We start from the raw sequence: 9,649 nt of genomic DNA on the forward strand, positions 1-9,649 counted from the left end.
TCAAAGGGTTTTCCCGCAGGTACTGCCCTCAGAATGGCGGTGAAACATGAACTGGCATCAGCTGAAACGGGAGATAATGACCTGTGTGGCAGATACAGATCGAGGGTTAAGATGTCACAGATGTTACATAAATGATACTTCATTCAGTGTGCTTTGCCATATGATGGCCAAAATAAATCTGAAGTATCAGCAAGTGAGGAGAGCGAACGATACCCATCAGTGTCCTACAGATCTACGTCACAGTGCGACATTGTTGAGATGTAGTGGCTTTATCATCTGTAGCAATTGCCATGAAAATAGTGATGACTGCAAAACTCTAGGCACAAGATGAATTGTGGCCAGTGCACCGACTAAAAAGGATGAATCCAGTCAGTAGGATAAGTGAGTTACCGTAATTATTACCTTTAGTGCAGAATCGAAGTGACGCAATTGTTGATTTAACATGATGAAAATATCCGCAATAAGACGTGAATCGAAGGTACCATGACAAATGACAGGTAAAGGCTGTGTCAAATGGCCATACACACAATAGTCTGTCTGTGCACCGAAATGTCTGCGCACCATGCATAAAATCCACGTAATTAAATATCTCGTGACTGAAATTTCCGTGCACCAAGACATGTGCCGTCCACGTGTTGAAATACTATTCATAACGATATGTTCTCATGTATGTACATTCGTATGAATATACTTTTACAGAAAATCGTCAAACTTCTATTGCATCATGCCTCCCTGCATTATCGGGGACAGTGCTTATCCTGTTTAACACCCATTCTGTGTCGTTCTGTCGCTGCCAACTGCTTGAAAAAGGCTGTTCTGTTCGCAGGTACATCGTCATGGACATGTGTTGGCGTGCGGACCCTGACCAGAGGCCCACGTCAGGGGCTCTGCTACGCCTTTTGGCGGACCTGTACGCGGCCCTTGGACGCTTCATCTAGGCCATCATTGGCCGTCCAGACAATCAGTCCGCCGCCCACACGAAACAAGTTGCCACGCACCTGGCCCAACCAGCCCATGCCCTGCGCACCTCTGTGAAACGTTCCGAACTGCAGGAGGCAGAAATGCTCAGCACTGCCCAGCACCAAGATGCATACACTAATATCGGAGTATCCATGAAACAGCAGAATGATGTCTGCAAGAAGTGCCAGCTCATGCCCCTTGGCAGTGGTTGTCCGATGCCAAGTTTTATAGCTTAACTGACTAGATAGCATGGAAGGTATTGAGAAGCTAATCATCATGACCTTGGGCGACAGAATTCACTAGATAGATAGAATTCACTAGGTGACATACAAATAGTTCAACGTTCAGAACTGTTATCAAAATGATTGTTGAACATTTTCCACTGAAATTTCTGCAAGGGGAGCAGGTGAGGGTACCGCACCTGGGGTATCTAGCAAGGATGAGCATTGAATTGCCTTCTGAAGAATTGAGTGAAGGAAGTGCACTCAAACAATCAGTATAAGTTTAAAACATTTGTAAACAAGACGAACATTCAGTTAGCCTCTCCAATGACCCTAAATGTGAGGATGAAGCACTTTACTGCCTTCACTTTGATCCAAAGGTGTCCGCATACGAAGCTCCACTTTTTAAAGTGCTTTTTTAGTTTTTCCAAGGGTGTATCTTCATTAGTGTTTGTTCACATTTGCACAAGGCTTTCTAAGCCCTATTTTTTAAGCAGTAGAAGGTCCCATTGATACAGAGCAGTTTGAATTATTCGGCTTGTGAACTAAAAGCCTCGCTGCTGCGAGCATTTCTGCCGCCTGTGAAGAAGACGTTTCACCGCCGTGCAGAGGTGGACTCCATCCCGCGCCGTGCCTTGACCGCCCTCGAGCTTATTTAATCCCGCTCTGCACTTACGTGGGATTGGGCGGCAAGCCGCCAGTCGTGTTGGTCTGAAGGTGCAGCCACTATACGTGAGAACACTCGGGGATCCCATGAAAGGCTGCTATACGTACGCGTGCATTCGCTCCTCCTTTTTTAAGATTGTCGGAGTGCTGTGAGGATGAGGCCCGAAACGGTCGTCTAAAAGCTAGTGTGGACATGCTGGGAAACTTATGCGGCTACCAGGTGCCGTACTGGGGTCGGTTCTTTGCTATAACTATTCATTCTGTGGCACACACTGCCGGCACGAAGGGGCTTCATAAGGTGTCAAGATGGACAGCACTCCTTTTTTCCAGACTGCGCCTGATGCTGTCGATAATGTCTGTGAGCGCAGAAGTTTGCCTTGGCTGTACATTCCACTTTGTAATTATGTAAAACATTTTACACCATGGTGGCCCGCTCAAAATTGGTTTCATTGTCTTCTTGTTCAGTGAGGGCTTACTCTATGAACTTCCAATTATAATTAAGCTTTTCTGTTCTTTGCCCACTTACACGCATGAGCATTGATCCTTATACAGATTATCCTGTTCCTGTGCTTTGAGACGACCGTTTTAAGATGCCTTAGAGTGAAAGAGCACATTTGGCGAAACGCTTATACCGTATTTATTCGATTATAAGGCAGTCACGAGTCAAAAAATCGCCGCACACGCACACACACACACGCACACACTCACATATATATGCATACATACATACATACATACATACATACATACATACATACATACATACATACATACATACATACATACATATAGCTTTGAATATAAGGCAGGGTTTGACATTGAGACAGTGGATTTTGGAGAAAAAAAACTCGCCTTATATTCGAATAAATACGGTAATTCATGTGCCAGATAGTGTGCAAGCTCACTGTTGTTGCGCCATAGGTGTACGCAATTTTTTTACGGTAAGCACAAAGGAGAGGTTTTAAAACATTTCAAAGAGCCAGTACGGTGCTCTCATCTTTTTGGGTCTAGCTGGAAGTCTGTTAGTTGACGTTCACTGGACTTAGATGGTCGACGTAGCAGGGTAACAAGAAGTAAGTCGCTGAGAAAGTGCAATAGATTGAAGTCGGTGGTATATATCCTTACCGCAGCTATTCAACTATATGCCTCTTGCAAAGAGCGCTGCTTTGAGCATTTCGTTTGTTTTCATTACAGAGTGAGAGCAAAAAAAAGACACAGTTTATGGTTATATCCTGATCTCGAGCTTAGCAAAACTTAACTGCACATATTTGCATGTGCAGGAGTTAATCATCCGTCAACAACAGTTGATAGCGCCTCAGCGCTTGCTTTCACAACACGAAACGGCCTCCAAACAAGCTCTGCTTTTTCTGCACTTTATCCCCGGTGCAGCAACCAGCCCAACAATAGCCCAGACCTTTTAAGACGGTGCAAACGTTCGTCGTGAGCTCAGTATATTTGTCACGAGATAAACCGTCCTTGACGTACCGCGCTGACGTCACGCATTAAAGATCACGTGCTCATAATTTGAAACTCTGACGCCTATCTTCTTTAACTTTCTGGCTGTGTCTGTTTTGAAACCTCATAGCAGTAAAATAAAAAAAGAACAAGAAATGGTAAAAGACAAGTCATTAGAAATTACCGATTTTTGAAACTTCTTTTTTCTTGCACAAAAACAAATGAATTGAGATCCATAACTAGAAATCATAATCTTCTACTGGTTTTAGCAGTTTGGCCCATCATGGCCTGCAATTACGTGCACTTTATGCGCACCTTCAAGTCCGCCATATCACCTTGATACGGTATGACTTGTAAAAAGCAGTTTAGCGTTGCTGGGTCCGAAAAGTGTTGCATATAAATCAAAAAGTGAGAGGGAACCTTTTATTTGCATTAAGATGTGCTCCTCCAAGACTTGAAAGAAAACAAAATTTAAGATGGACATTTGAGGGTGAATAAACTCGTAGTTTAGATAAAGTGGTTCAAGTTCGAATACCAGACAAGCCTCTTACAACTAATGCTCTTCATTGCACAGTGAAGTGCATTAGCCGCAAGAAGACGTAAAAAGAAATTAGACATACCAGTGCACGATATAATTTTTGAAAGCGCGCCTTCTTCAAAGCATTACAGTATTCTTGATTGTTTTTTGTTGATTGGTAAACTGAATGCATGATATATGACAGGCAGTTTCAAGGGACAAGTGCTCAAATCTAGAGGAGGTCATTTCCGTGAACTCTGCCGGTTAATTTAAAAGTGACATATACTTGCCTCGGGCTGAAAATCCAAGTGCCGAAGCAGGGAAAGGCATTGGTGCCATTGACACGTCAAGCTAAAACCATGTATGCAAGTAACATGATGTAACATTTATTTAAAATTTTCTGGGCCTTCTCAGTCTTGATTAGAATGGATAGAACGGACACAGCAACAATCAAAGGAGGACATAAGCCCACAAGAAGGTGCAGCTTACAGGTCTAATTTTAATGCCACGTGCAATACTTTTTCTTGAGGACGTGCGCCCATACCTACCTGCTAATTGCTAATATTGGCAATTATCAATAAATTGATGTGCAGCGTACACCTCTAGTAATAAAAAGGCAAGTGAACTACTTTTGGAAGCAGGTGACAGAAAATTTAAGTAAACGGTCAAAATAAAAAAAAGAACGCCACTCTTCCCACTTCATCTCGCTGTGTCTGGCCGCCTTTGCTAAGAAAATCATGGTTCCATTGTGCGGTTCCGAAGAGTACTCTTGCTCACTTGCTGAAAAGACGTCTTTCGCGAATAAGTGTTTTGCTCAGCTAAACGAGTTTCTACGTCAGCTCATTGGGCAAGGGCCTGTTTTTACACATAGTGACCATCGCCTGAAAAGCGTGTGCACTCTGAATAAACATGTCTTGTTGTCTATAGCCACCTTTCTCGTTTCGGCATGCTCTGAGATGCATAAAAGATAGCTGGTCAATCAGCACAGCTTCAATTTCTTTTGTGGCCACCGTGGACGGAGATTTCCAGTCACCCTGCCGTGTGATGCGCTGGCTGCTGTCTTCGGTAGAATGTTCATTTTCCTGCAAGACTTCGAAGGATCACCAAAACTAAATAGCACTGGATTAAAAATGTAGTTCCCAAGCTCGCCCCTAATTGAACTGCTACTACTTATTATCCAGCACTTTTGCTACGCTACATTGTTTTTAAAACACATCAATAATTTAAAAGTAAAAAATAAACAACTTACTCGAAAGTGCTAGTTGTTACAAACCTAATTAGAATTGTGGACATATGTACCCACTCGGCATGTGCTTTGTAAGTTTGTTTAGACAGCTCATCCCCTGAGTACTCTGGCTTGAATTTGCAAGATGTTAATAAGGCCGAGCACAAAAAAATAAAGTGAAATACTTTTATACATACGCTGCAGAAGGATAAACATTTCAGCAGCTCAGCACTCCATCGATGACATAGGGACTAAACACAAACAAGTGGCACAAAAAGTGCACAAGCACGAACGACCCGAAAAGGGTAGCTTTCACGACTTCACTTTGGTAACATTAACTATATTTCTGTCTCGAGGGAGATCTCCAGTGCAAAAACATGAAGATGCTGGCAAATGAAGTGAGCTCGTCTTTCAAATGGCGGGCATGTAGTGGTGATCACAAGAGAGGCCTGTGAAATGTGACCCCTGGAAACTGGTGGCTTGGTTCTTATGGTACCTCGTTCCGGCAACAGTGAGCCTTTAATGCGCAAGTCCAGGCTTCATGAAACCTATAGACCCTTTGCAAAATGGCCCGAGCGCTAGCGGAGGAGCAGCAGGCCATTCCGGCAACACTGTGCTCCGCCATCATGAAGGAAGCGAAAACAGCGAAAAGGCAGCAAACACAGAACAGCTAACGTCCGCCGCGACGTAATAATGGCATGGGCTTCTCGTAAAGTTCTTTTTACAAGAACTACGTGGGAAAATAACCTTTCGTGGGAAAATAACCCAAAATATCTCTTTATGAGACTGCAAAATGGTGAAGCGTTGGGTCAAAACACGTAACTGCAACGGCGTTCCTGCGTGACGCTTCCTTTCTCATGGCGTCGTCGCGTTAACCACCAGTGTTGCCACCGCTGAATATTCAGTGTGGCCCGCCTTTTTGCAAAGGGTCTATTGCAATGCATGTGTTTGCCGACATTTCTAGGCCTCGTGTTGCCAGGGGCATGGCTACAGGATCAACTGCCCGCTGCAATTTTGCCCGCAGGAAACGCCTGTTTGTCCGGAGCTCCACGTTCTGATGTAACCAGAGTGTGGGGCAGTTTAAACACACTGCGGTAGGAACTTATCCATGCCCACAATAGAGGTGTTAGATAAACATTTTAATCGTACCTCAGTCTGTACCCAGGTCCTCATCGAAGTGTCCATGTTCAGTGGTTTGACAGTAGGTACCTATATAAGGTGACTTCCTACATAAACTGCAGTTCATAAAACATTGCCTTGTCAGCATATATGAGTGGTAGGCCAACTTAGAGCAAAAGTTGCTGTCAGGCTGCTAGGCAGTTCAGTGGTCATTAAGAAAGATATATGTCCACAGAATGTTTGTCTGAAATGTTGCCAAGCGTGCCTACAACGCTTAGCTAAATCTGCATCATTTTATGTTCAAAATTGCCTGCCGGCTCACCATTAGCCCCTTCAGCCATTTCTGCCTTCTTCCGCGTTCACCTAAGCTTATCATAAGCCCATACATTTTGGTGCTGGTCCTTCTTTACGAACAACTGTCTAGTGTCGGGGCATCCCGTCTTATGCTGGCATTGCCGATTTAATAGGTTCCCCTATTCAGCACGTGTTCGCTGGTTTCCATAAACTTCCTTGTGGAATCGCCAAATCTGAAGAATTTGTGACAACTTGAGACTTCCTGCAGATCCTCAATTTGTTATCTCCAATGAGTAGATTGTTAAGCTGCGCACTACACAGGTGGTTTAGTGGTGATGAAAAGAGGCTGCCCCACCAGCTGGGTCGCTCCTGCCATTAAAGTGAATTGTGAAACAGTGACACGAATTCTGATAATGCAATAATTGGTTTGGTCCACGACTAACCAAGCCGAGAAGCACTACGTTGTCAGGAAACGTGAACGCTTTTTTCCCGAGCAAAATGTCACATTAGATGACATTTTGAGAGAGATGCAAGATGAACACACACTAGTGTTGCTCTACCCTAGCTAAAGGAAATGATTCTGCTCATCATTCTACTGTTTCTGCAACAGAGGAGCTGTCACGACAGTTACTAAGTGGAATCCATAACTAAGCTACAGAAAAGTCTCTGCTTGGAAACTAGGCACGCATCTTACAGCAAAAGCTCCAGACTGCAAATGCACTTTCACAGAAGTGTTCTTAAAGAGGCCATGCAGACAAAATACGTTAGTTTTATTAAAAAGATTTAGTGTTTTATTGGGCAGCAAACGATGATTTATTCACTGAGAAATTAAACATTTTAAGAAGAAATTTCAATTCTCCCACTAAATCGTGTGTTTTCGCGACGTCGACAATGATGTATAAAGAGCAGGGCCTTAAAACTAAATATAGCTTGCTGACCAATCTGCTCACATCTCACAGGCACCCGTTTATCTTGTTTATTGCCCACGTTCATAGATCATGCTTCAATACTGCTGAAGTGCCACTGTATCACACTTTGCTTCTGGTTGGACTTCCACACCTGCAGTTTTATTACAGTTCATACTAATCGTTTCCTAAAACTTGAGCTAAGACTCGACAAACATGGTCACATAAGCGACCGTGCCGCTTGTGTCAGTTGGTCAGTTCTGTTTCAGACAAGTCCAGCGCATCCTACAGCTGTGTTAGCGGTCAGCCGGCTAAGTGCTGCACTAACTGCTTCGGTGTTTACATGTCCGTACGCAACTTTAATTGTTAGCCCCAGAATTCTTACTGCTATAAAAAGAATGTGCCCTACATTCAAGCGCAAATAGCTCCTTCGGCAAGCTTATAAGCCCTGCCTAATTCGCGTTTGCTTTTGCCGGCCTCATCCAATCACACACAGGGTGTCTATCAAATTGCCTAATTCAATTTCCCTGACTTTTCCATGTTTTCCATGACCATTTTAAACGAAATTCCCTGACCTATACAACAGGCGCCAATCTGTGGAAATGGTCTGTGAAGCATACAAAAAGCATATACAAAACACATTCTGTCATAAGGAAAAACACATTTGTTGCAAGTGCCCTAATTCTCAAAATGCACTTTGATTCTTCAGTTTGAGGTTTGCTTGCCTTCTGTTACGGCTTCAGAGAGTTTATTTCTTCTTGCGGGATAGAAGCTTCAAGTTGCCCTTCAGCGAGCACCTTTTGCTTTTTTTTATTGTCCGGGCTCGACATGCAACGTGAACCGCATGGTGCGTTTTTGCACGCGATTCGGACGCGTCGGCGTTGTGCGTGCGATTTTTTGACGCCCGCGTCGACGATTCGCGCGCGCGGCAGCTTCTGCCTCGATAAGAAAATGACGCGCGTCGCGCGAGGCAGTGGGAGTAACGTTGGTGGGAGGAGCCTGCCCACTTGCGCCAATGGAGAGCCGCACGCCTCATGGCGGCAGTTTCGAAGCTCTCGAGACAGCCGAATGGGCCCGCCAGAGATGTTTAGGCTTACCACCCCGGCAGGTATTGCATGGGCGCTTTCACTAGCAGCGCGGATGATGTTTTATAGTACCGTTTGCGCCCACATTATAAGCTCCTCTACCTCACTAGCAACTCCGTGGCATTTTGGAGAGCGGTTAGAAGCGGTCGCTCGAGCTCCCGTCACCACTTCGCGGTCGAAGCCACCGCCATGTTTCCGCTGCCGGCAGCACCGCGCGCAGCGTGCAGGCCGTTCCGCGGGAGCGTCAGAGCGTCTGTGACGTGCGAGCTGCGTGAACCGCACGGCGAGTTTCTGCACGCGATTCGTGCGTGGTATTTTCACGGCCGCGTCGACGATTTCGTGCCTGCGGTGGCTCCTTTTCTGCACAATCAAGTGCGTTTGTGCCTTGAGTAGCATTTTAAGGAGCGGTTAGAAGCGGTCGTTGCAGCTACCGCACTACTCCGCGGCCGGTGCAGCCGTCTGTTGCCGGCGCCTGCCGCTCGGCACCATGCTCGGCACGCACCGTGCGGGTGGTTTTCGCGGCGTCGTCAACGCGCTTTAGGCGTGCGCGGCGCGTTTTCGCTTGCAGAAAAACCAGAAAACGTTTCATGCGGTTTATGCTTTCGTCGCGCGCGAACGTGTTGCGTTCGGCAACTTATTAGGGGCCCCCAACACTGGTTTCCCCTATTATGAAACTGTGGGCAGGCTCCGAAGTGGTTTTCCCTGACTGGTACCCTGGTACTACTTGATTGAAAAATTCCCTGACAATTTCCTGACTTTTTCCGATGGCGCAGACTTCCCCGACTTTTCTCTGTTTTCCCGGTCGCTAGACACCCTGCACACAGTAGGGCTTATGACATCATAGGTTCTGTTGCGGGAGATGAGCTTGTGGGTTGCATAGCCATTCCTTTTTCCTAACTATATAGCTTATTTGAGCGAAGTTTACGCTAAAACTGGTGTCTAACGAGGCAATCCTTCAAATTAACCAAACGTGTTTTCTCTGCACAGCCCCTTAAAGAACAATACACGACCTTAGGGAATAAGGTTGGAAGAAGTTGCCGCTGTGCCTTATCACCGTAGCCGCATACTTCTCCGCGCGGCGCAAGCGGGGCGTTACTGGGAATATTTTGAACATGGCGTGAGCCGTTCTCGAGATTTTTTGGACTTAATTTGCTTATAAACGACTCCAGTGACGACAAACAAACTGCGTGAGACAAGGCAGA

At 45.4% G+C, this 9,649-nt stretch overlaps 1 protein-coding gene across 1 annotated transcript in view; it reads left to right on the forward strand.

The window, feature by feature from the left end:
* Dnt (tyrosine-protein kinase Dnt) overlaps nucleotides 1-4,745 on the forward strand; it is an 81,536-nt gene extending 76,791 nt beyond the window's left edge. The window contains exon 11 of the mRNA XM_077700643.1: nucleotides 827-4,745. Coding sequence (XP_077556769.1) covers nucleotides 827-938 — 112 coding nt within the window. The 3' untranslated portion in view covers nucleotides 939-4,745. The remainder of the gene's footprint in view (nucleotides 1-826) is intronic.
* The last annotated feature ends 4,904 nt before the right edge of the window (nucleotides 4,746-9,649 follow it).

The sequence above is a fragment of the Haemaphysalis longicornis genome, unplaced genomic scaffold (genome assembly GCF_048455015.1).
Source record: "Haemaphysalis longicornis isolate Haplotype H1 unplaced genomic scaffold, Haemaphysalis longicornis Haplotype H1 scaffold_2, whole genome shotgun sequence".
NCBI lineage: Eukaryota > Metazoa > Arthropoda > Arachnida > Ixodida > Ixodidae > Haemaphysalis > Haemaphysalis longicornis.